We start from the raw sequence: 27,951 nt of genomic DNA, 5'->3' as shown, positions 1-27,951 counted from the left end.
TCTCCGAATGAGCCACTTCTTTTTTCGGGAGCCTTCACCATTCACACGCCGATGAGACGCAGCCCGGATCGCTTTTCGGGAGTATTGGCTTTGGATACTCGCGTTTGGCACCAGTCAAGGTGAGTGGAAGGAGATTCTTTTTGGCACTTATGACGCTCGTTGGAGGCAAGAAAACACATGCATCGTGTGTTTTACGAGGTTCTAACTTTGAATGATATACAGTACATGTCTTGCATTAAGAGGGACAGACGCATTGTTCCACTCAAACGTCAACTCATTCATCGGTGCGCTTTTACGCACCGACATCGGGAGATTCGTGTCACTTTCCCTTGCTCTTCGAGGCTCGTTTGCGCGAGGCTGGAAAAATAAGCACCCCCCCCCCCCCAAAAAAAACAACAACAAACAAACAAGCAGTCAGGGTGGTGTGGGAGTGTGGATGGACCCCCACCCACCAACATCCCGCTCACCCTCCCTCCCCTCCTCATTGGGAGTTCCAGATGTATGGACTCAGCTGTCGCCTGTCACTTGGGTGACAACTGCTCCGTCGCTGCCTGTGCGCCACTGCGTGCATGTCAAAAGGGCCAAGTGGAATTGTGTGAGGAGGAATGCACGCACGCACGCACGCACAAACACACGCACACCCCCACCCACACACACGCACGAAAAGTGACACTAAATGGGAAGTCACTCTCTGGAAATGTGTGTGGAGAAGTGCCTGGTCGGAGACACCCAAATGATTTTAAAAAGTGTTTTTCTTAAAGGTAGTTGTGGTTTTCAGGGGGGGGGGGGGGGAACAACTGTGTCCTGCATGATACTGAAGGCCGTTTCTAACATTTTGGTTAACTTACTGAATATAGTTGAGCGTAACCTGCATACTGTACAGATATACGTCACTGAACAATGTTTAAGACATTTTTTAACTCTAGATGATTTTGGCCTGGTCGTTCATGACGTACATAGATGAAGTCCAAAAGAAAAAAAATGTTAAAAATGGTGATGTAAAATATGTCAAATAGGCATAGGTTCTTTTACTGGGGAGAAAAAAAACTGCTCTTAAACCAGAAAACAATATTCCAGTAAACAGAAATATTATTATTTTTTAAATGAAAACAAATACTGGATGTCATAAAACAAAACAAAAAACATATTTGAAAAAGAGAAACTAAAAACAAATGTGTCCCAAAAATAAATTGGAAAACTTAATTGCTTGAAACGGGGTTTGTTTATGTAATATTTATAAGATTATAAAAAGGACCTTTGGTAGGGGGGACGTAAATGATCTGCGCCGTGGGCCAGAAGAAAGAATGGTGTGTCCATATTTGGACCCCCGGCCATACTTTGGCCATCTTGTTACGGGACTGAAACAATAACAATAATTTAAAAAAACAAGAGCTAAGTAAATAATTTAGGTACAATAGGTAGGCATTGAGACATGTTTGTAATTTTTATATGGTCGTCACTAATATGTTTGTTTAATCTACTAACTTTACCACAATGTTTAATATTTCCAACGTCGGTATAATCACGATTCCTTTTTATTTATTAATTATAACTTTCTTTATGACGTTCATGATCCGCCTTTGCTGATTGGCTGGACAAAATCATGTGCCGCCACCGACCAAATATGGTCCCACTTCCGTCTTAGCGGGCTAAAACGCTGGCGACGCGGTGCAGTTTCACAATCTAATCGTATGAGCGCGGCAAACCTCATTAAAGTCTCGCAACATACCAAAAGTCAGCCAGGCTGTGTTGCTATGTCACAGGTGATGATGTCACCCAAACCAGGGCACTTTTGAGTTGAGAGAGGTACTGAATTTGTTTTGGACACGCTTTAGTGGGGGTTATCTGAGGTATTGCGCATTGGAAGCTATCTTATTAAGTGGAGCAATCTGATGAATGCAGTGGACCGATGTATCTCAACCACAATGTGATTGTTGGCAGTTCTTATGAGACTTTTTTTTTGGTTTGTTTTGACACGATCCAGTATTTGAATGGGCGAGAGAGACTGACAAACTCGGGAGCGAGCACACGACCAAGGTGATGGTGTCACCTAGTGGTCACATGGGAGGTTGCTCCAAATACACATTGAACTATTTATTCCCCACCCCAACAAAGACCAGACGTAGGCTGGATTTCACGCCTCAACTGCCAATTCTGCACGCACTCAACTTCAAGCTGTTTTCCCAAATTAGAATGACTGTGGCTGTAGATATTGTTCAAGATATTTATAAACCAAAAAGTAACCCCGACGGAATTACAGGGACCAAAAATAGAAACAAAGTGACTTACGGTTGGTGTGAAAGTTTCACTCAAATATTTCTTAACTGTCAAACAAGTTTAAAAATAGGTTAACCGCTGTTGGCAGTAAAACAAATGACGTGGGGTGGGGGGGGGCAGTTGACCATCTATGTATATTAAGTGTAAATTCCACAAATCTCTTTAGATACCCCAATGATATCAAGAATACAACAAATCACCAGCCTCATGTTGTCATACTCTAATTAAAAAAAAACCCACTCACATTTGTTTTATGTTTAAGCTTTCCGTTAAGTTAAAAATTTTTGCTTGCAACTCACGACAAAGAAAACAACAACAACAAAAAACAACCCAAAACAGCTATGCAACAACTTGCATTTTGACAAACTTGTAAGTTGAGGTATCGCTGTGTGCAGGTTCATCAGATGACAGCACAAAGGTGCAGTGATGCTTCGGAGTTTATTTAATAAATGAATAAATATTTAGCACGTTCGGCTAAGTTGTGGCGGCGTTTCATACAGGGGCAAAGCTGTGAGCTCTGTTTTTTGTCGTAGCACCTTGTAAGGCGGCATCCACGTCTGCGGCGGTGGACGTGAACGACGCGACGCAAGCCCAGGACCAAGGGCAGACATAAACATGCATGCGTGCGTGTCATGTTTGGCTTCGAATAGGACATGGAGTGAGCGTTCATGGACTGGCAGAGCGTCCCCGTGTGTTGATTTAAAAACTAGAACCAATCATCCTGGCCTCAATACCATTCTCATAAATTCCCTCGAAGCCAAACACTTTGGCAGTTTTTTATACTTCACACTGGGTCCAGTTTGCTTCGGCAGCAAGAACATGGGACCTCGAGATCTGCGGGTGCGGATATTGGGGGTGGGGGGGGGGGGGCGGTAACATGGGACAGAGCAGAAACAGAAAGCTCTAAAGTACCGAAGGTTCTCAAACTAGGGCCAAGGGGCCTCTGGGGGTCCTCCAGCTGTATCTTGGGGGCCCCCAACAAATTGACTGGGACAATCCTGCACCAATAAAACAAATGAGCTCAACCAACAACTTTGATCCAATTAAAAGACTGCATAATGTGAGACACCATCACATAAATTTGACATTCCCGCATGAATAAAGTCCTCAAAGTTACTTATAAAAATCCATATTTGTAGAGCAGTGCTACACCCACCCAGGAAGAAAAACATTCTGTGCCCCCATCCAACTCCTTGCCGTGACTATAAATAGTATCATTTATCGATAAAAGTGTTATCAGGACACCTTTAAATCACGCTGTATCCATATTAACATTAACAAAAACAACAAAAGGAAAAAATAGACGGATTAATTACAACAAAGAAAAACGAAAATGTTTTTATTCTGTCACTGAAAAGTAAATAAATAAATAGGCGCACCACTGCCACCTACTGGCGTGGATGTGCAACTGCACTTTATGCACTATTTGAGAAGGACTGCACTCAAGAAAAATAGTCGCCCTCCCCCCATTTTTTTCTAAGAATACATTCATATTGCTTCAAAAATAAAAGCTTTTTACTGGATAAAAGCTTTTTACCGGAAAAAGAGACTCTATTTCCTCCATCAACTTCAAATAATGTCATATCATTCTTCAATTTTGAAAAAATATGACTTTATTCTCATCACATTGGGACTTAAGCTTCCAACAAATCACTCCAAACTGCACATTTAACCCCGGACCACCCCAAAATAGTAAAAATGTAGATTTTATCGTGGCCCCTAATTGTGGGCAGCCTGGGGCACGCCTGTGCAATACTCACGCTATCTCATCAGCATCATGATGTGACACCGGCATGTGGTGGAGGAATTTTCTCGGCAAAGTGGAAGTGCTCACTAACATCGATTTGGGCAGATTTGTATGAATATTTGAGAAGAACTGGAATTTAGATCTTTGAACTGAGCCAAACAGACACAAAAACTAACGCACTGCAGTTTTTGGTTCCGTTGGCATTTAGATTACGAGGGCTCCTTGGAACCAACAAACATTAGAGAACCCCTGCAGTGAACTGCGTATGAAAACCCCCCCGACACTTAAAAGCATCGTTCCAATCTGTGGCCAGTGGCCGCAAGACCGCTGGCTTGGCCGAATCACATTCGGGGCAGCGTTCCAGTGCGGTGGGACGCAGGCGTTTTTCCACCATCTGCCTTGCACACATTGCACCCACATGCGAAGCATTACTCTGCAGTGATTAAAAGTAGTTAGTGCTTTAGCGCTTCCAGGCGCATATGTCGCTCTGCAGGATGATGTTAGGGAAGGCTGGAGCTCACAAGCTCGGGGAGCGGGGGGCTCTGACGTTTACCGCACGTCGTAATTACGGCGCTAACTATCAGACCACCGCGCCGATGAAAGCGGTCCCCGCCGCACAAACGTCCCACTATCGCCGACATGTTTATGCATGAGCTTGAACAATGCATGCCCCAACGCGCGCTTCCGCAAAGCTGACCTGTCGCCATTTTTGTCTTGGACAAAGTGAGGAACGCGGACTGAGAATCGGGTCAAAAGTGAGCGTTGTAACCGCCCCGCCTCTTCCCTATTAAAATAATGGACATTATTGGCTGTCTCGAACAGGTTTCCCTTAGCAATTAACAGTTTGTGTTCAGATAAGCTGTCTACTGTCGTAACCGCTGGCCCTGAAAGGGTTAAAGAAGTGTGTCACAGTGTCTGTGAGGCTGTTGAGAAAAACAATGGGAAAGGTCGTAGGTAGCAAACACAGACAGGTGGAGAAAAAAAAGCATTCAATGAGCTTAGTGAGGTAAAAAAAAAAAAGGTGAGTCGCATAGCAAATGAAACATTTTACCCCCTTCTAAGTCAGAAAAGGCTCAATGATTGGACGTCTCAAATGATTATTCTAAGAGATTTCCCTGTAGCGTGGGGTGTGCTAAATAAAGGTGCCCCCCCCCCCCCCACCCCCCGGATCTGCTCAGAATATACTCAGGGCGGCTATTGTAAACGTTAAACTTGTTCAGCGTTGACAATTTGGGCCGAGTAATTGTGACTCTGGATTTTGGAAGGGTCACCACAACTTGACCCTCTCAAAAAGGCTTAAAGTAGGATCGGTTAGCAGAGCATCAAGATAAGTTTCGCTGGAGCGAAATTTGAGCAGAGGGTGTCAAAGTCATCACCACCGTCTTCGGGATGGGCATTAACAAGAAACATATCAATTTATCCGGAAAACAACCGAGTCAAAGAGCATTCTCGGATGCCTTCAAGCAACGGATTCCACCAATTCAGGCCCAACTCAATGTGGGATGTGGGACCACGGAGTAAAACAATCCCAATTTTGTACTCAAGTGGATGGAAAGCGAATGCAATGACATTCGCCAGGCACGTTAATTTTATATTGGAGTTATACTGACCCCCCCAAAAACAAAACAAAACAAAATATACATTATTTAATATTTTCTGCCAAAATCAGTGTTAGGGGGAAAAAAAAACATAAATGGGTTCTTTTCCTGGTTCTTTGAATGTCCATGATTTAGCAAAAACCTTTCCAGGTCCCCGGCCTGAAAATATGCAAAATATGTTCACAAACGCACTCATCCTAACCCCTTCCTGTGCGCCCTTCCTCTTGCCCCTACTAAGCCCCACCCCTGGCTCCAACCCCACCCACCATGGTGTCGTCGCAGGGGTGGAGTCAGTGGGCATCGATAAGAGAAAAAGTTCAGTGGGGTTTAATAATGGACGGAAAACAGTGATTTCCTACCTTTTGTTTATTTGTTCATTTTCCCCCCTAAAACAGCAATTTATTGCACTTTCTTACCGAGGGCAGCCCAAGACCATTATTGCCAAATCACATCATGCTATATTAACTACGAAGAAAAAATCCTAAAATAACACCAAAAAAAAAAAAAAAACCCTCTCATACTGGAGTTTTGTGGGGAATTTCTGTTTCAGGGGTGCGTCTCAATTGTGTTTATGCACCCCGCTGGCTTTCCCTTACAAAAATGATCTTTTACCCATCGTTATGAAGTCAAATATTTTTAGTTAGCAATGTTTACTGTACGATACTGTATATATATAAAAATGGTTTAAAAACTGCATCTTAAGAAATATAACCCGTCGATTGTGGTCACATGTCATGCTTAAGTTACACATTGGAGGACAAACGCACAGATGGGTCAATGTTGACCGATGGTGACTGAGGACATTTCTGGTGTGCTCGGACATAAGAAATCCAACAAGCGTGCAGCGGCTCAGAGTGAGCGGGTGGCTTACAAAGGGACGTTTTTGTTTGCCGTACTCGCGGAGTCTTCCTGCGAGGGGCCGGCCTCCCAAAGAAAACACAAGCACTGGCTCGCCAGATGTGTGTGTGTGTGTGTGTGTATTGACACTCAGTGGCCACAATATTAGGTACACCTACACACTCTAAATGAGGTCCAATTCAAGAGCGGGGTTAAATATACTTTGTTTACAGCTCTTATTGTGCCACAGTGCGGTTCACCTTGCGGATTTTTATTTTTTTTTGGGGGGGGGGGTGAAATATATCTACTTTTTTTGTCATATGAGGTTGACAGGGCTTTTGTTTGTTTGGACATAATTTCATGCCTTGGAAAATATTTTGAAGCCTTGTCCTCATTGATACCTTTGCACAATGACATCCCTCTGATGCTATTGTGGACAAAGGCTTGAGGTGTCAAATGTGATGTCAGGAAATACGTTTGAGAGGAGCTGAATTTCAATTGGGGTGAATTAGAGAGTTTAAATCGCAGGTGTCAAACTCAAGGCCCGGGGGCCAGATCTGGCCCGCCACATCATTTTATGTGGCCCACGAAAGCAAATCAAACATGTCCACTTCCATGATGCTTGATAAAATCTCGACCAAAATTTAAAATTCTCATATATATAATACATTACACAATATTGTAAGGATTTTCTTGTAACCATACCCATCATGACAGTAACTTAAACAAAAGTGGAGTAAACTGTTATAATTGACTTTTTTATATGGTTTCAGTCATAACGGCCCTCCAAGGGAAACGGTAACTAAAATGTGGCCATGACAAAAAGTATATATATATTTTTGTTCACTCTATACCACAAATGAATGCAACACATGCCCCCGTGATAAATGGGGGGGGGGGGGGGTCCCTGTATTATGACATGCCATTGATTGACTGGAACATTGCCATGTTTGCGCACCATTGCTGAATGATGGTTGACCTTCACTATTAGCGTCTCCAAAAATAACCCGCGCCGATGACATCTAATAGGTTCATTTCTTTCAGAGAGCGCCCAGTAGGCCTGGCATCCTCACTGTGGGAGTGATAAGGCCCACCGGTTGGGTCCGTTTTTTTTCCATTTCCTCTTAAAACACACACACACACAAATGACCTCATGCCTGGAACATGACAGAAGGCCTCATGAGAACTTCAGACTGAATCTCACAAAACCTGATTACAGTCGACGACTCTGGTGCATGTGCAAGCCAAAGCGCCGTCGACCCTTCCTGCATTATATTCACCACGAAGCATTTGCTGTATATGATTCATTTTACATTAAGGAAATACTGTTCGATTAACAGTCTCTTCTGTCAGAATTGCAGTTAATGATTGCATAAAAAAACACCTCTAGGCTAAAAATAACACATTTTGGGGGACAAATTAAGTGAAACTGGATAATTCCTCACAGCCCCACAGAGGATCTCTCTCGAGGCAGACTAGCGTGCCGCGGCATCCTGGTTGGGAATCACCGCTTGGTCTCATAGTAAGCGCTCAACGCGTTTTGAGGAACTGTATACGGCCCTGCTTAACGATTTTCACAGTCTCAGACTAAAAAAAAAAAAAAAAAAATGAAAGTGAGAAGGCCTTTTACTGGAGTCACAGTGAGCTACCGTCATCTCAACTTTGTAGTGTAAGGCGGTAATCTCGGCCTTCCTCGTCTTGGTTTTACGACATTATCAAAGTTTTTGATATTATCACAAATCTTTTGCTCTTTGCGGTGACACAACCAACAACGAATAGATCAGCTCTAACAAAACCGGAAACGGGACACTCACCAAGAGTACGAGTCTGCATTGTGGGGGGGGCAGAAGGAATTAAGTTGTAATCATGTCAATTCTGCCCCCACAAAATTTACAGTCTCTGTAAAATCTCAGAGTTGGCTGTGACTAAAAACTCATATAACTTCTCTTTTAACATGTGAGAACAAAGTTTTCCAAGGGACTTTTCAAAATCTTCAAGTCTGAAGAAAGACTGAACTTGGCAAAACCGCATTCAGGTTTTTGGCTGCGCACTGCGGGAATATGTTGCAACACTCCCGCATACGCAACGGAACTTGCTCTCAAGAACTATTTTGCTTGACGGCTTAACCGTTTCTGTTTGCTGCATTGTTGTATCTGTTTCTAACCTACATCCTCTCGAGCTTAATGAAAACGAGGGCAAGCATGGGTAAGCAAGTTGGGTTTGAACTGCCGCCCGGTTCCTTCCCTCTGTGGAGCGGCACCGGGGCATGTGCTTAATTAGAACGCCGCGAAAAAGACTGCGGCCCGAGTGCTTTCTTCAGGAATGTTAATCATTAGTGGGATCCCGACTGAGAAGCTCTTAACTGTTACAGGCCAGCGCTGGATTCAGCGGGGTTTTTTTTTGCCTTTTGAAGCCGCGCCTTTTGAAAACGCTTCCACGTGTGTCCTGAGGATGTCTTTTTCTCTTCCTAAAAAGAGTCGCTCATTGTCGTTCTCTGCAGGGACAGATTTTTGGGGGGGGGGGGTTTTCACCATGTGGGGAGAAGGATGTTAAGGGCCAGATGTGTAAGGATTGACTTCTTAACAGCCACGGTCAAAATTTTACACGCAGGTACAAACTATTTCCTGGTCATTGTCGACATCTTGACAGTCAACATAATAAAGCGCGCACACTTTCCGACTCGACCTCACCAAGTTTGTCCAGGAAGACCACACATGACAGGGCTTGTCCCCTTTTGCTCATCCGCCGCTTTTGTCAGCGCGGGTGTGCAGTGTCAGGGCCGTCAGACAGCCACGGGCTTTTGTTGAGTTATAGTGTCCTCAAATAAAGGGGGCTTCCTCCCGTTAACAGCCCCCGGCAGCTCTGGTGCTCCACTTCCCATTGTTCCACAATGAGGTCCCACTTTTACAACTAGATGAGAGGGTGTCAAATTGAGGATGAAATACAAGCGCCAATGATCAGGCGTCCCTGCGACGTTTGAGCTGGGCCGATGGACGGATGATGAGACAACCGTAATCCAACTTGAGTTTGATGTTATGACAGCACTGTATCGGCCCACTAGGAGCAGACCTTCGTGTTATCGCGCCGTGGTGCTCATCTTGTCTACTTCTTGGTTAAATTAGATTTAAGGCTTCTTTTTTTTCCAGACAATGGTCTTTTTTTGGGGTGAAGAGAAAAAACTCTAACCGAGCTGACAGGTCAGCTGTTTTTAAGACACATCACATGGAAGCAGTGACAGCTCCGATGAAGGTTGAAGTGACAGCCGGAACTGTCAGCGAGGTGAGAGCTTTCTCTCCACCACCAAAAAAATAAAAATAAAAAAAGCGCCAGTGTCTGGAAAAAAAGAAACGTTGAACCTAATTTAGACCTGTTACATCACATCAGACTTGATCGTCATCCAGTGATTGAATAAGATGATTTTTCCAAGCATGTCAACATTCTGCTTGAATATAACCATGCTCAGTTGAGACTAGCGGTGCTCAATTTTTTTTTCCTCCAAAGGGCTGCACACCAAAAAACTGAAGGACGCCAGTGACATTTTTCACTGAATTTACAGTAAACTGCGAAATTGAAGCTGGGTGATGAAGCAAAAAGTCAAAGATTTTCCAGGATTTGGGGATGCTGGTATCCCACTAGATTTTGCAGTGAGCAGACGCAGAGCCTCAATCGTCACATTCAGAACCAAACCAAGAGCAATCTGTACCGAGATGACCTTGACGCAGAGCAGAAAGTGGAGCGACCGCCGCGATCCAGTTATGTTTGTTTAAAGGGGCGTGATAGACATTTTGTGTCTATTTTAGTTGCATAGTTTCTTTGCGTTTGAGCAATCTATAAAAACTCGATGTAATCCTAGGATGGGCAAATGGCACCTCCCGGGCCGATGACACTGCATGCTTCTCGGTTTAATTATAATTTAAAAAAAGATTTTTTCCAAATCCAAAATATTCCCCCCAAAAAAACACAAACGTTCAATAAACATTTTTTGGAAAAAAAGGTTTTCGGTGTCAACTGTAGTTTTAAGTTGCAATATCACGAATCACCACTAGATGACAGATATGTACTAGTTGGCCTGTCACATACATTGCCCTAAACTAAAACATAAGTAGGGCAAAAAAAATTTTTAGTGGATTTGGAATGATATGCAGGACAATCATCTTACATTCACAATATTAAAATTTTGAGGGATTTTTTCTCTCTGTTTGTCTTTTTTAATGTACAAAATGAGTTTTTGCGCTTAGTATTGGTTTCTTGTTCCGCAGTTTTGTGGATTCATTAAATGATCATTTTTATGCAAGAGAGCACATTGCACTGAAAAAAAAAAGAATACAGTATGTGGTTATTTTGTTTGCTGTTTCTGTTTTTGGGTTGGGCTGGTGGATCTTTTATACATACATTGACAATGTATTATCAAAAAGGAAACAGAGTAAATTAAGAGCACATATTTGGCATGTATTTTATTGATATTTAAAAGATAAATTTTGCCTTACACCCAGTTAGTTAAATTATTTGATGGGACAATCTCAAAAGTTCTGACTTCCTACTTTGCCAATGTCATGTTGTCATTCTTGGGACCGCAAACTAATTGCGAGTCACCAGACTTCACTCCACTTGACTCCTCCGTTGCTTCAAAACACGATCCGTCAACACTCAATCCCACATGACCGAATCTATAATCATGTCTTATTATGCCTGACTACATACGCAAAAAATATTTTTCTTTCACGTCTATTATTGCGCCTGCAGTGCGTCAAACTGAAAGCGGCTTCTCATAGTTTGTCATGTGACCCCCTCGCCCACTTGAAGACATTTTCCAGAAAAAAATAACAGCATTATCCCCAGTAGGTCCCCGCGACATTATTTTTCTTGCGTTCCAATAAATACACCGTGGTAGAAAAGAGAGCCGGGGATGGAAGAATCAGCTGTCTGCGGCATCGCGACGAAACAGTAAAAAAAAAAAAAAAAAAAAAAAAAAAAATCAAGGGTTACGCCAGGGTTATGGTGCTAACAAGCCTCCAGTCTGACCCGAGTTTGTCGGCCGCAAACCAGCTAAGTCAATATCAAGACGCTGGCTTGCCCCACCGGTTGACCTTTTCCACCCTCTTTTCGAGGCGTAAAAAGGATTGTTGTTACAGTAGAGTGATAGGCTTTTATTGGCCTTTATAACCGAGGCTTTTGTCGGGCCTGTGTCCTGCTAATACCCGTCGGCGAGTCATTTAAACCTGGAGAATGCCCACTTTTTTTATAAGGTGGCTCACACACAAGCGAGAGGCATTCTTCAGCGCCGTCTTCAATGACGGTGAGTTAAAGACTGACCTTCCCTTTGCCCCCTCCGCCGGCCTGGATTTACGATGTGTCTCGGGACTTTAATTTGACTCGTTTGAATAGATTACATTAGGCTTGAACTCTTGCTGCCGTGCCCGTCGTCTACGGACGCTCTCCTCCCGCAAAGGACGTGTTTGGACCGGAGAAGAATGCCGCTTTATCGCCGGGTGTCCCTCCACGTGACAATCGCCTTCCGCCTTGTCCTGTTATTGTCAGGGCATGCTGGTCATTGGCTAGCCTTGAAATTTTTTATTTTTTTTTACGCCGAAAAGAAGGCGCAGACCAGGTGTGAGGTGCCGTTCAGGTTGTTGTGGCTGTGACCGGGGGAATGGGCCGTAAAGCCCCGAGGCGATAGATTTATTGGTCATCTGGTGCTCTCGAAAGGTCACGGGTCAGGGATGCGTGACTTTATATTATTCAACTATCTGAGGTGAACCTTGAACTGTGTCCCGTACCTCTGACAATGGCGCAGTATTTAAGCATGACGTTACGGGGGTTCAACAGATGCTTATGCCGTAAATGACAAGAGGATTTGATTTGGTCATGCAATTGCACACTATAAAAACACCTCACAGCAATTGCGACATTTCGGGGGGGGGGGGGGGGGGATGACCTAAAAGGCAGATTTTCGTTATCTTTACTTTCATTCCCATACGACTCGCCGGGGGTTAACTTCAGCGGACGCTTGATGGTTAAGGATATTTATTTTCAAACAGTGAGTTCTGTTTCCATCGGTTCCTTTGGGAATTTTCATTTTTCAAAATCCACATTTTGCATATTTATTTCCATTATCCACTGACAGTCAGCTCTTTGTGTGTGGTTTTTTTTTTTAAATGTCAGTTACATTGTTTACTTACAGTGACTGAAAGACTGAAAGAGCCCCCGATAGGGAAGGGGGAAGGGGAGACGCCCCCCTGCCTGAGATCATTATTAAAGTCCATTGCCTGACACAAACCCAACTTTGGTAGGTGACTGCTAGGAAGGCTGTTTCCTTGGATTTAACATGTCATTCAAGGCAGGATGCTGTGCTGCCCCGCCCCTTAAAGACGTGCTAATGGTGTGGGGGGGGGGGGGGGTGAGCGGGGGTGTGAGTGTTTGGGACGAGCACAAAGGCCTAAAGGTTTGGCGTGAAAGGCCGGCTTGTCCTCGATGGCCTTGGCTGCTTACAATGGCTTTGCAGCTACAGTATGAGCGCCACGCTTTGGGGCTCAACAACATGGAGTGTGTGTAAACATTCTTAAACGTCATACGCAGCGATTAAAAATGAGTTAGCCACTGCTAGCAAGTAGCCCCAAAGTGGAAAAACACTTTAACACATTAGACGCAAACCTTTCGGTTGCTCCAAAACTAAATACGGTACGCCCGCCGCAAGTTAAAATAAATAAAAGGGAAATCTTCAACGCGCTCTACAAAGCGCAAGGCAAAAAGGCGCAACTGCCCAAAGATTGACCCGAAGCGGTCACTTTTGTTTTCTGAGGCAACAGGAAGGGCCTCATGTTGTGAAATTCCTTCGGAGGTGAAGGAGAGACAGAGGTCAGCTGCAAACTCCCTGGGGAGTTTCACTGGACGGGCAGGTACGTACAGTCTTTTTACGTCTAGAAGGTACACTTCCATGCCTTTGGACGCAATAAAACCAATTATTGGTCAATCAGCAGTTTGACGTAGACAGCGGCCCCCCACACCCCCCGCCCCAGAAAATCTAGAACTAGTAGGGTAATTCCAAATAAGACTTTTATATGTAATACAGAGTTGTGGGGTAGTAGCATTACTGATTGTATTTGTGGTAACCGTCCTGTACATTCAAACAATCTTGTGCGCAAGATGGACTCATGCAGATTTTTTTTTCATTGGCCGATAGGGCACTTGTGACTGAGCCCCGTGAACTCTGCCTAGCAACAAGCAACTTCATGAGCATTTCAGGAAATAATTGGAGCAATTGTTGAGTGACACACTAACTCGAATTGTTTTTCGGAGGACATTAGCACTTATTCGGTCAACGTTAACCCGTAGGAAATGTGCGTGATAAAAAGCAGGCCTTGAGAGGGCATGCTGATGTCCCGTTGACGTTTTTGGGTCGGTCGAAAATCAAGCCTATCATCAAAAAGTTGCAAATGCCTCACTGTGATTAAAGGACACCATTGCTCATGAGAGAAGAAATCAACCAAAATCCCAACTAACATCATCACTCTTCCCTCCATCTTTGAATTGCTATTGCATAAAGATAAATGCCACGCAAAAGCCATTGCAGGTAAGCAAGCGGTCAGTGATGTAAAACGAGCTCCTGTGTAAGTGACGTGCTCCTCAGGATTCACGTTTCTTTTCCGCCGACTGGCGCTTTTCTCATTAGGGAACCGGTGTTTGAAGTATGAGGGGTGGGTCAAGAGGAGGCATTGCCCTGCTGTGACTGGCTGCTCCGAGGTGAAGGGGCTGGGCCGGGTTTAGGGGGTGGGTGGGGGGTGTAGTGGGAGAGACATGGGTATGGGATGGCCAACTGGTTGCGCTCCTGCATATACACGCACCTCTCACATACCTCCGGTCCTGTGACATGTTGCCGGCACTGTGCCGACTCGTGCTCTGGAATAAGAGTGTTGAGGATCATCATGTGCGGTACCGATCGAGCTGGGGAGTTGCGGAAGAAACTAGGACAGACTGCTTGATAAGATCCCCTTTTCCTGCTTAAGGAAGGAGTCGGAGAGCTGGCCTGAACTGAGGTAAGAATGGCAGAGAAATGACAGATGACCGTGTGAGCTCAAGAGATTCTCAGTTTCGGTTGGGGCGACAGGAAAAGAGAAAAGAGTAAAGTGAGGAGTACAGTACTTGCATGTTCATAAAGGACATGTATCATGCTCAATTCCCACATCAGGATATTCTTTTATAAGGAAGGATTGGACAGCGCAAATATGATTCCTTACGAGAGAATATTTACTGTAAAGTGAACAAGTCTCTTCAAGCATCCCTTTGAGGTTGGGTCAAAGGTTCTAGTCTCTAGTTCTGGGCAGTCCAAAGTGAATCCACTGGGATGAAGTGATGGCAGCATATGTGTGTCTTCATTCATCCTGTCCGGGACATGCAGGTGGTCTCTCTGGTTGGGATGACACTCCCATCCATTTGGTCTTGGAAAATCACTCCCCTGACCACAAAAAGGGTCAGACCAAACAGTCTGTCTGCTCCCCTGGTCAGGCCATTTCGAATTGTTATTCTGGAATGCTCGGGTATACACAATGATGCAACCGTCTTTGAATTCTTCCAGTTTGCAAAGCTTTTTCCTCACCATGGCAACAAGAGCGACATGTTGACGGGCTGCAGCGTTTGTGCCGTGACCCGGAGTATATAAATATGTTGTCAGATGCAGAAAGCAGAATTGTCCAAGATCAAACTCTGGAACGTTGTGAACCGAAAATCAAGTTTTCTTTGTCAAGTAGAGCCTTGCATTGCTGAGCTGGTAGGAGCCAAGTTAAACATGCCGGGCCGGTCCAAACTGACTGAGAGCACTGTGTTGGCTTGTGCGCACGTCCATCACACTTCCTTGCCGAGCATAGACAGTGATTCAGACCAGAAGCTGCTTATTTATCCTGCGCAGCCTCCTGAAGCTTGTTAAGCCAATGCTGCGGGTGTCTGGACATCACGTGACTCGGAGTTAGAGTGTTGTGCTGAATACTCGCCAAAGGGGGGCAGTTCTATTTATTGGTGTGACATAGGATGAGGTCCTATGAGTGGTTTGAGCTTTAAATAAAAGAAAATAAGAGAACACATGATGCGTTTAAGAGCTAAATGGGCGTTTTGTTCATTCGGTTCAGAAGCGGCACGTTTGTTTTCAGGTGTTTAACGCCCTCAAATGTTCTTGTTGGATGAGTTTGCATCATTCCAACTATTTTAACTTCAAACTACACCCCCTCCCCCGATCCCCGATTTCTTCTATCAGTCAGATATGCAGGCTAGCAGCATCCAAAGCCATGTTAACAAGCAACTTTACAAAAGAGCCGAGAGGCTGTTAACATTCAGGACGGCAGGGGGGGGTCTGGCTAGTGTGGTTGGAGGGTGGCAGTTCAGGGGTGGGGGCGGGTGGTGCTTTGGTGATGCTCCGCGGGTGAGAAGGTGGGAGTTTAAAACTAATGACAGAAAACATAGACCCCTTGTTCACCCGGGCGGAGGGGAAGTTTAAAAGCCAACGCAAGTGATGAGTCAGTGAGTTGGCAAGTCAAGCCGAGCGCGGCCAAGTTAGCTGGCTCGGTGCTTCTGTCATTCAACGAAGCGTTGGAGGCTAAAGGGAGAGGAAATGAACTGCATGACAACTAATGGAAAAATTAGCATGTGAGCAGATGTGCTTGTATAAGACAAGAAGGGGGGCTTTGACTAACACAGACGCCAAACATCCTGTCGTGTGATTTGAGCTTGAAGCCGGGCAAATCCTGAGAATCCGGTTTTCGTCTGTGCGAAACAACCTCAACGTCTTAATGAAGCGCATGGCTGAACGTGTGAGCGGACAGGCCTATAGTTAGCTCCCCACTCGCTGCTCTCCAGCATGACTGCATTTTTTTGTAGGTTATTTTGGTCTAATTTGCAAGTCAATGGAGGGGGGGGGGGAGTGAGCGGAAAAAGTGACTATCTTTCTTCCCTTCTCAGAGGACAGGTTATCTGCCTTGGTGGACCTTAAGTGTCATCTAGGAGATAACGCGGCACATCTTCGGGAGGGGACGAGCAAAAACAAAAACAAACAGAACAAAAAAAGACAAAGTGGGAGATTGAAAAAAAAAAGCTCTTGATGGAACAAGCCACAATCGAATTCCTCAACAAAGGCGCCAATCGTTGAGGGCATCAGGGGTGATTAATGGGAGATGTCATAAACGCCAAGGTGTCTGACTTGACATTTTGTGCTGCAGTCACATTTCCAAAACTGGATTGGCCGTCAGTGGAGAGCAGACCTCAAAACCGAGGCAGTCACATCAGTTTATGATAGATTTTGCCTCCTAGCTCCACAAATAGTGTACTAATGTATCAAAGAGTTAAACTGGTAGCTTTCTTATTCATATTCGGTAACACGGCTCAAAAGGCCTCACAATAAGGCAGCTATTTCACGTGTTTGTAATGTTATGGGATGAGATGTAAATGAACTACCGGGTTCGATTCCAGCTCCGGCCTCCCTGTGTGGAGTTTGCATGTTCTCCCCGGGCCTGCATGGGTTTTCTCCGGGTGCTCCGGTTTCCTCCCACATTCCAAAAACATGCGTGGCAGGCTGATTGGACGCTCTAAATTGTCCCTAGGTGTGAGTGTGGGCGTGGATGGTTGTTCGTCTCTGTGTGCCCTGCGATTGGCTGGCAACTGATTCAGGGTGTCCCCCGCCTACTGCCCGAAGACGGCTGGGATAGGCTCCAGCACCCCCCGCGACCCTAGTGAGGATCAAGCGGTTCGGAAAATGGATGGATGGATGTAAATGAACTCGTTAGTACCAGATACCAGAATTTCCCAAAGAACCAATGAAGTACTGTACCGACCTACCGAATACTGCATACTCGCTGCCAACTTCCAAACAAATGAAGACAACTACCTGTCTGCAGTTTTAAATGAAATCAGACTTTTTTTTTTTTCATTGACGCAAAATAATTTTATCCGGAATTGCGACTCACCCAAAGACGCCTGGAACGGGCTCTAGATGACATGCGACTCTAGTGAGGATAATTAGTGCAGAAAATGGACGAGCGTATGGAATTACAAGAAGCTTCATTTGCCTCTAATCTTGATCCATCCTACTCCATAGTTTCGTGAAAATCGTTTTCGGATAACTTTGGGAACACGCTGACATTATCGATTAGGCTCACCTCTGACGCCCTTTGACCGAGGAAACCCGAGTGAGAAATGTCAGGCCGCAGAGAAGAGTTATTTTGAAATGCCTAATCAAGTCTAGGAGGGTCTGGCGTGCGGCTATCTCAGAGCATATCACCATAAATGAGAAAGAGGGAATAAATAAGTACCAAGAGTCGACAGGCTGTTTATGACTTTAAGGCTGGTACCCGTGTTCTGTATAAATGCGTGCATACCCCAAGTCGGCGGTGTATATCATTCTACATCTTCAGGACGTTTGTGTTCAAAGGCTGCGTTCGAGTGTGCCTGGTTTTGTCAGCTGTCCTGCCGCGGCCTCGGGTGCCCTTGTCGGCCATATGGGGGGGGGGGGGGTAGAGGGAGGGGGAAGTAAGGGCGTTGTCAAGGGCCCAGGTTGCCGGTCACCGGCCGCACTCCTATTTGATCTCAGCTAGAGCTCTTTGGTCTTTGAAGAACGGCCACAACTGAACATACGTTCTTCCATCGCATGTGTGTCTTCGTGAAGCTTCATTTGGTGCACCCAACTATCAATTGAGATGATCGTCACCTAACTAACAGAAACACGACTGTGTAGTCTGATGCCTGCATTGAAGTCCTACACCACTGCTAACTAGAAGTGCAACCATTTACCAACGTGCTCTTGGTTGAGCTTAAAGGCTTAGGTTGATCACGACATACTTCAGCATTGCAGCCACGGATCAAAATCTCATCAGACTTTGGTCTGTTTTCAAACGTCACCAAATTGTCATCAATTAAATGACACCAGATCTCATTTTAACGTTGCACCAACAAGACAAAAGATGGACTTCAATGGCTCTTTTTTACCTGATCTATTGGTCTATTTATGTCAACCGCACAGTCGAGCCGAGCTTGTAAAAATAGTGCGCAAGGCCACCCGCTGCAGTAAACACTGATCTCCCTTCCAGATTTTTCCCTCCGTGACACCGTCGCTATCCGTCGAGCCTTCTTTCCTCGCTTCACCTGCCTGCCACTTCTGTGTCCGTTCGCGAGATGAAAGCACGGATCAGACAGTGGCTGCAGCAGGTTGGAAAACAAACAGCCGCGAGCAAAAGCAGAGATGAAGGGAGAGAAACTGGCCTTGCGGACATTCCCCATATGGTGGCCTTGTCCCATTGTCAGGCCGGTGTTTAGACAGACCCCAGGCTCGACTGATTGAGCCGGTGCGGGTCACTTGCGGCGGCCTCTCTTGAGACATAGAAGGACACAGAGCCAGTGAATTGTTCTCCCTTTTAGGTTGCAGTAGATTGGAAAAGACGGAACACAACATCGGGCACAACTGCAAATAAATGTTCTTTGGACTGCAGTCCCACCCGCTAACAAAACAAATTCTTAGTGGCGTAACAGCCAGTTTCCAACGTCCCTTGGCTGAACGATTTGGAATTCTTCCAAAGAGGTCAGTTCTATAACAACCAACAATTCCACTAACGAAGGCTGTTAAATGAATACCACTCAAAGTGTCACTACAAACCGAGAGATGAGATGCAAACCAGGGAATGCTTCCCGAGATGCCAGAAGGTGCCTTGTAAGAAAATCAATGGTTTGATTCTATGACCTCACGGATTGTTCACCTTCTTCTGTCTAGTAAAAAGGGGCATCTGATGAGCCTGGCAGGTGCAACAGTGGCGGCGTCAGCAGCCGGCCTTCAAGGCGGGGCACGCCAGCGCGACTTGATCATGGAGCAAAAAGTCAGCAAACTGACATCCGGTTTCCAGCGCAGTTCTACCTCGGACGACGACTCCGGCTGCGCACTGGAGGAGTATGCCTGGGTGCCACCTGGCCTTCGGCCTGAGCAGGTGAGGCTAATCAAATAACGCCTTTTGAATTCTTAAGTCAGCTAATCTATATGTGACACTACCGTCGATAGGCAGCCATCTATTTATAGACTTCTTGAGGGCTGGGAGTCCAACCCAGTCCAAAATGATAATCATTGATCAATTCTCACTTAAAATGTCATCGGGAAGATGCCCCTGAATGTGAAAATGAAGGGATTTGTCAGTACTGCATACATTGGTGTGGATCATTCCAGACATCAGCGCCCTGAATAATGATGTATCCTCTTGACAGAGATTAAAAACAGCCTTGACCTCGTTCTAACGTCCCGCCAGGTTTCTGCTTGGCCCTTATTAGTGGCACTCGGCAAGTTAAACACGTGTCGCTGCGGATTCAAACCCATGAACAACAATCTGTCGAAAAGCCCTGGCGGGTCATGCTTTGAGGCGAGCTTGTTGGTCTACCTCACATGCACTAACAGACAGGATGTCTAGTTTTTATTTACGAACTGTGCTCTGGTCAAGTCTGCTTGTGATTATCGGAGATCTGTTTTGGAGGACTTAGCGGGTCCATCAGGATCGGGAATTTGGTGGGGTTGGGGGTGGCGCGTTTTAACAAGCCTTTTCCCCCACAAACACAAATACAAGCAAGGGCAGTTAGTCAAGCCCAGAGGGCAGCCGGTGTAATTTGGCATATTTCCTAAACCCGCGTGTGCATTTCTCTCTTCTCCGAGTTTCTCGTTTAACTAACTTCATCCTGCTTTGGCTCTCAAACCACACACATGGAAGCAAATAAGGGGGTGATGGGCCCGAGGAGAAGGGCAGCAATCCGCTGGCTTTTGTTTGGCCAACGCATGGGTCAACTGTAACGTCTTTGTTTACCGCCACCCTTGCCTTTAATGGTGCATTATAGGTCATCGTTATGGTAAAGAAACACATAGCTGCCTATTCCCCAGCCCCTGGGGAGGTGGATGAGGGGGTAGTGGCAGCATCAAAATGTGCATAATTTATGATGGAGATGAGGGGGTGGGGGTGGGGGTGGGGGCAATGTTGAGGTTGATTGTCAGGGTAAATTGCCGTGGCTCCCCTTCTTTAGACGGCCCGAGCTGCAGGAAGCCCCCCAAACACATAACACCAGCACGTCCCACCTCTTTATCTGGCGGGCTGTAACGGCCCCTCCCTCATAAAGTTTACTCACCAAGTGGTCAAACCCAAAGGTCAAAGTGCCACCGCGACAGGCTGCTTTGTCCGGTCCCTATAGAGACAAGCTTATGATTGTTAAAAACAACATCGTGATTTGACCTATTGAACCATAACGACTGTTAGAGTGTAAATTTATGAGGGGAAAACGTTCCTGCGGTATCACAGAGAAGACATTCTACAACAGCTCATGTGGAACATATTTCTGACTCCGTTAGAGTGAAATATTTTGCAGCTATTTATTGGTAATACCGATATGATAAATTCCTTAGGTCCAACTGTACTTCTCCTGCTTGCCCGAGGATAAGATTCCCTATGTAAACAGTCCGGGAGAGAAGTTCCGAATAAAGCAGCTACTCAATCAACTACCGCCGCATGATAATGAGGTAAGCACTCATTGACCGCACCTTCAGCGCAACTGTTACCGTCTCAAGAGTACTCAGTTTTGACTAACGCGACCGTTGGCATGAATTTACTGATACTGTACTGTGGCACCTTGAGAAGTTCAATTGGTGAGCACGTACAGTATTTTTCGCACTAAAAGGCGCACCTAAAAGCCTTCCATTTTCTTAAAAGCTCACAGTGCACCTTTAAATCCCATGCGCCTTGTGTATGGTCATTACGGTAATATGTCGACCCCAAAAGGGCTCCTTGCTCGAGACATGCTGACAAGGCAGAGTTCAAACTTAAGGCGATTGAACACGGAAATAGAGCAGCGGCAAGAGAGTTCAACGTGAACGAGTCAATGTTAGAACTTGCTGTTGGTTAAGTGAACTGTGTCACTGCTTTAGTAATATGTTTTACTGGCATCTGATCATTCTGTTGGCGTTTCCTTGAGTGTAGCTCCATCTAGTGGATGCATTGTACATTGCGTCTTATAATGCGGTGCGTCCAATGTATGAAAAAAAAAGACAAAATAGGCCATTCATCGAAGGTGCGCCTCAGAATCCAGTGTGCCTTTTAGTGTGGAAAATACGGTAAGTCGGAAAGTTAGGAAGTGGATGTGCTTGTAGGTCAAGGCACCACTGTACGTTTATTATTACGGCGGCTTCCAAAAACTGTCTTGGGGACAGTTATGGCGGGGGGGGGGGGGGGGTTATTGACATGAGTTTTGAATACATCTTGATAATATTTGAAACGACTGAGCGATGTTCGGCAGCGATGCCCCTTGCCCTGACATCCTGCTGTGGGATTGTGGTCACACCATCTTGTAGACATCTTGTAGTGTGGGCACAATGCAACATTTGACTGGATGCTTTTATGATGTTTGGCGGGGGGGCTGGGGGGGGCAGCTGAATTCCTGTCATAGCGGTGTTTTTTCTTTACAAGAACGGCTCAGCAGGGGAGAGGAACGCTGATTGTAATAGGCTTTTTGTGATGCCACCAATACTGTCGTGGCACTGCGCGCTCCCACTCAGCTCGTTCTTTTCCTTTGTGGCCGGCTTTCTCGATTTAATTCTAAACAGAGGCCCTTGTTTGTGTAAACATCTGCTTTGCCCCTTGTTAAGTCCTTGGAAAAGATCAAGAGGGCTTGTTGTAAAAAAATCAGGTTGTCAATCAGGGCCAGTGGGTGGAGATGTAAAAGGGGAGTAGGAAGGGCAAGCTCGGGTCAAGAGTTGCTTTTGTTCACGTTGAAATTTACAACCCCATGCTCTTAACTAACATTTAACCCATTAGAACAAATTGTCCGATGTATAACTCAGAATGGTCTCATTCATCGCCAGATTCGTTACTGCCAGTCTCTCAGCGAGGAGGAGAAGAAGGAGCTACAAATGTTCAGTGTCCAGAGGAAGAAGGAAGCCCTGGGGAGGGGCGCACCCAAAGTGCTGCCCCGCAGTCGCCTGAACAGCATTTGTGAGCATGTACGTACTGAAGTGGATCCCAGGAGAACCCAAGTCCACTCACTGGCCTCTCGGAAAAATTTAATTCATAAGCATTCGATTCAATGTCATTTTAAAGACGCATCATAAAACATGCCGGAGGATGAAATTCTAGTCTGAATGGCTTAGATGCCAACATGCAAGCTAAATTAGCAGCCGATGTCTTTTCGTTTCAGCACAGTGTTTTTCTGAGTATTTAACAAGGAACACTGCTTCGGCCATCAGGGGATCATAAAACTTGTCCAAACAGCCTTGGCCGAGCTTTCCTTGGAGATTGCGTAGCTTTTATATCCTATTCACAGTGGTTGCGACCGTTTAGATGTTAGCTGTGACCAATGACATTATGGTCAGAAAACAGAAGAGGCAGCTGTTTTTTCAATATTCAATATGAGAATTTTAAATTTGTATTTGATCGACGTTCAATAGTCACATTGTTTGTGAAAGGAGTAATGATGTGTGCATATTTGCAGTGCGGTGAGAATATCAACGGTGGAGAAATGGCAGTGTTCGCAGCCCGGTCAGGCCCTGCATTGTGCTGGCACCCGGCGTGCTTTGCTTGTTCCACATGCAGTGAACTTCTGGTGGATTTGATATACTTCTACCATAATGGGAAGATCCACTGTGGAAGGCACCACGCTGAGCTCCTCAAACCGCGCTGCTCAGCCTGCGATGAGGTAAGCCGCATCGCAACAACCTTAGGGGGAACAACAACTAATTTTAATGTCCTGAAACGATTGGAAATAGTAATTTCGGTTTATTGCCACAATGACTGTCCAGGTGACCTCCGCTATTTGCAGGGGATAAAGGGACCGCGCCGGCTTGCGAAGAGCCAATAAACCCCAAAACGTATATATTTGCCTTTCAGATCATCTTTGCTGATGAGTGCACAGAGGCGGAGGGGCGTCACTGGCACATGAAGCACTTTGCCTGTTTTGAATGCGAGACCATCCTGGGGGGCCAGCGTTATATCATGAAGGACGGGCGCCCCTACTGCTGTGGATGCTTCGAGTCTCTGTACGCAGAGTACTGTGAGGCATGTGGAGCACATATTGGTAAGACTCAAAAGGCAACCATCTTTTCTTTTATCTTCTTAATAAAAACTCCGTCGTGCCAAAGGAGCAGTGGTTTGTCTGCCCGGCATTCACACAATTACCTTTGGTGAAAGCAAAGTCGCAGTCGGGACTGAATCGCGCTATACAGTGGTAACGCTACTTACAAAATTAATTGGTTCTGGAAGATTTTTTTTAACTAGAACATTTTCTAAGTAGAGACGCGTTTTCCATCTAAATGCCCTAATCCAAGTCCCCCCAAAATTCAGACATAAATGTTTCCTAAAGCATAAAAATGCATCAAAATATGGAACTAATACATGTTACAATTAGATTATTGCACAAAGACTGAGAGTTGCGCATAATGTAAAAAACAAAGAATAAAGAATAAAAATGATGGTCAATTAACTTTTAACTGCATCCTCATCGTTTTCCCCCCTCTTTAGTCCATGTTCTCTCTCAGAAGTGTTTTTTGCCTGGCGTTTTGTCAAGAACATTTGCATTTGTCGGCTTTTACCAATCCTTCGAAAACATCAGCATAGTGAGCGATCGCCCGACTGATGAACAATTTTTCTGGGTGATTCACATTTACGTAAAACTATCGAAACACCTCATAGCCTGAGGGGCGAATGCTTCCGACACATATCTCTCTATCTACACACATAGACACATACGGTAGAAGTCCCTCTTAGCCAATGGGATGCCAGGAAGATGCTTGGTAATAGCCAAAGGCAGAGCAGCTCTAAGTATGTTCCGTTCAGGAAACTCGGAGCTGCGACTAGCAGCCCATCCTGTATTTTTACCTTTCGGATCTTGAAATTTCTTTCGTGACAAAAGGCACTATTTTCCTCTTGAGGAGTTTCATAACTTGAAAATTTCGTATGAAGAGACGTTCATAAGTAGAGGTACCACTGTATTTGTGATCTATGAACAATTCTCTCCTTTCCAGGTGTTGACAATGCTCAGATGACCTATGACGGTCTCCACTGGCACGCCACTGAAAGCTGTTTCAGCTGTGCCCAGTGCAAGAGCTCTCTCATGGGCTGCCCCTTCCTGCCACACCAGGGTCGTATCTACTGCTCGAAGGCGTGCAGCCTCGGCGAGGACATGCATGCCTCAGACTCCTCTGACTCGGCCTTCCAGTCGGCACGCTCCCGCGAGTCGCGTCGCAGCGTGCGCATGGGCAAGAGCAGCCGATCGGCCGACCAGTGCCGTCAGTCGCTCCTTTTCTCGCCGTCGGTCAACTACAAGTTTCCTGGATTGAGTGGAAACCCTGACGACATCGTGACCAACAAGCTCACCCACATGAACTTATCTGATGAGCATTTCTGGAGGGCGCGCACTGAGGAGACTGATGCCCCCGAGGATCAGGAGGAAGAGTGGGCGGAACATGAAGACTATATGACTCAGTTACTCTTAAAATTTGGGGAAAACGGGGCCTTCAGACAAGCCAGTGACTCCAGACCCACAGATTTTTGGGTTGCAGATAGAGATGCCAAGTCCAAACAGGAATCATTCAAAGTTGGTAGCAGTGGTGGAGAAGGAAGAGGCAGCCTGGCCAGCAAGAAGTACCAGGCCGACATGTACTGGGCCCAGTCACAAGACGGGCTAGGGGACTCAGCTTACGGTAGTCATCCAGGTCCCGCAAGCAGCAGGAAGATCCAAGAGCTTGAGCTGGACCACGGAGGAGGCGCAAGTATGGAAGATGAGTCGCAGTGGTACCGTGGCTCATTGGAGTGCATAACAGACGAGTTCAAGAAGAAGGATCAGAGTGTCCGAGACTCGATGGACTCACTGGCCCTCTCCAATATTACTGGTGAGCAGCAACATAGGTCCATTTCTATATCTCGATGGAATAATCGGATTGCGTGCAGGATTGTTCAAAATCCATGTCTCTTTTTCAGGAACTTCTGTTGACGGTGACAGTAAAGACAGACCTTTGGTGTATTCCATGCAAGGTTTCCACGTGGTCGAGACAGAGGACTGTGAGAAAACAAGTAACATGGGGACCCTCAACTCCTCTATGTTACACAGGAGTACAAATTCGTTGAAGAGCCTTGTATCCGAGCAGGAAGCGGAGGAAAATGTTGCCGAAGAAGAGGAGATACATCTCCTGGAGGAGAGACCAAAACCACACGTCCCTGCCCTAAGGAGGACACGTTCACAAGCTCGACAGCAGCAAGTGAAATTCTCCGATGACGTGTTAGACCGTTACAGTGATCTCCAGGTGCGACAGCCCCCGATGAGCGAACGAACCCGTCGCAGAGTCTTCCACTTTGAAGAGAAGGGCCAGGAAAATCACCCTGGGCGCAGCCATCACCATCACAGGAGGCGACGTAGCCGCAAGTCTCGCTCTGACAATGCTCTTAACCTTTTGCCAAAAGAGCGGGCCCAAATGGGCTACGGAATGGACCACGGACGGAATGCACACGGTCCAAGAATAGATCCCGGTTTCCATGGACACCCGCCGGCTGGCACCATGTCAGATTACAAGATTCAGGGCTCAGCCATGGGCAGGTTCTTCGATCTGTGTGGGGAGGATGACGACTGGTGCTCTACATGCTCATCATCATCTTCTGATTCGGAGGAGGAGGGCTTTTTCCTAGGTCAGCCCATCCCCCAGCCAAGGCCACTTAGACACTACTACACTGAAGACTTGCCCAGCCCCGTGGCAGGGATGTCTCCACTCCCCTATGGCCAACGGACTAAATCCAAAAAGAAGAAAGGGCATAAGGGTAAAAACTGTATTATTTCATAGGTTTTATTCTCCGCTTTGGGTTATCCACATCCTCTGCTCCTGTAAAAACAGTGAGACTGCGTTCCACTAAATGCTTGGTATATATCCGATCAGATTTGCTAGTGTGCGCTTTAGTGGCATTACTTGCTGGTAAATTCAGTCAGTATTTGAGAGTAATGCAGATGAATAAACATGATCTACAAACCCAGTGCCAGTGAAGTTGGGATGTTGTGTTCAGCATAAATAAAAAGAGAATACAATGACTTGCAAATCATGTTCAATCCATCTTTAATTGAAAACACTATAAAGGCAAAGCTGGCTAGTGTCAAAATTGATCAAATTTATTTTTAGAAAATAATCATGAGAATTGAATTTCGTATTTTATGGCTGCAAGAAGTTCCAAAAAAGACTGAGAAAGTTGAGGAATGTTCATCCTGCAAGTGGGAACAGGTGGGTGCCATGGTTTCTTGAATTGCTCAGTCAGTTTGGGGCTACTTAAGTGCAACTTAAAACTCTACTAAGCAAAAAAAAAAAAAAAAAAAAAGCCATTCATCAACAACACCCAGAAACGCTGCCGGCTTGTGGGCCTCAGCTCATCTAAGATGAACTGATGCAAAGTGGAAAAGTGTTCTGTGGTCTGACGAGTCCATATTTCAAATAGTTTTTGGAAATTCTGGGCTTTGTGTACACTCCGGGCGAAAGAGGAAAAGAACCAGCCGGACTGCTATGGACGCAAAGTTCAAAAGCCGACATCTGTGATGGTATGGGGCTGTCTTTGTTCAAATGGCATGGGTAACACATCTGTGAAGGCACCATTAATGCTCAAAGGTACAGACAGGTTATGGAGAAACCTATGTTGCCATCCAACAATGTCTTTTTTGTCGAGGCTGCTGCGTATTTTAGCAAGACAATGCTAAACTACATTCTGCATGTGTTACAACAGCTTGGCTTCATAGCAAGAGTCTCAGTACTAAACTGGCCTGCCTGCAGTCCAGACCTGTCTCCCACTGAAAACGTGTGGCGCATTATGAAGCGTAAAATACGACAACGAAAATTGTTGAACAGCTGAAGCTGTACATCAAACAAAAATGGGACAGAATTCCATCTAGAAAGCTTCAACAATTAGTGTCCCGATTTTCAAATGTTTTTTTAAAAGGTGATGTAACACAGTGGTAAACATGAATGTGTTGCAGCCATAAATTTGAGCGAATGATTTTTTGCTAAAAATAAAGTATCAGTTTGAACATTCAATATCTTGTATAATCATTGTCTTCTGTTTTTATTTAAGTTGAACACAACGTCCCAACTTGATTGGAAATGGGTTTGTAAATATATTGATATTAAATGTATATACTGTATAGATTTAAGAAAAAGTGGCTATTTGAATACCATTTGGCTCAATGGCATGCTTATGTAGCAAAACAACATTAACATTAAACTAATAGTACGCTCTCCCCCCACACAGCCCTCCCGATGAAGGCGCCGCATATATTGACTTGTGACTTTGCGTCTTTAAATATGTGACGTTTAACTGACTTGCGCAACGCCATCATAGAGAAACACCCGTTTCTTCAAGTGGTGCTCATTTTTTTTGGTTTGTTTTTGTGTGTACGGAAACTATTGTAATCTGTATAAATGTATAAACTGGAGTATAAGGTTAACATAATTGTAATAAAAACACTACAATGTCCTCATGT

The 27,951-nt window shown here is 45.4% G+C and overlaps 1 protein-coding gene across 1 annotated transcript; it reads left to right on the top strand.

The window, feature by feature from the left end:
- Positions 1-27,944, top strand: prickle1a (prickle homolog 1a). Its single transcript, XM_086109188.1, has 8 exons — positions 1-119; positions 19,202-19,412; positions 20,861-20,974; positions 22,313-22,450; positions 22,939-23,142; positions 23,334-23,520; positions 24,467-25,333; positions 25,422-27,944. Exons 1-8 carry the CDS (start codon positions 52-54, stop codon positions 26,273-26,275), a joined length of 2,643 nt encoding a protein of 880 aa, XP_085965314.1. The 5' UTR covers positions 1-51; the 3' UTR covers positions 26,276-27,944.
- Positions 27,945-27,951: the final 7 nt, after the last annotated feature.

Source organism: Hippocampus guttulatus, chromosome 4, assembly GCF_054856545.1.
Source record: "Hippocampus guttulatus isolate MCC_2025c chromosome 4, RoL_Hgut_1.0, whole genome shotgun sequence".
Lineage (NCBI taxonomy): Eukaryota > Metazoa > Chordata > Actinopteri > Syngnathiformes > Syngnathidae > Hippocampus > Hippocampus guttulatus.
This window is presented reverse-complemented; position numbering and strand designations above follow the sequence as displayed.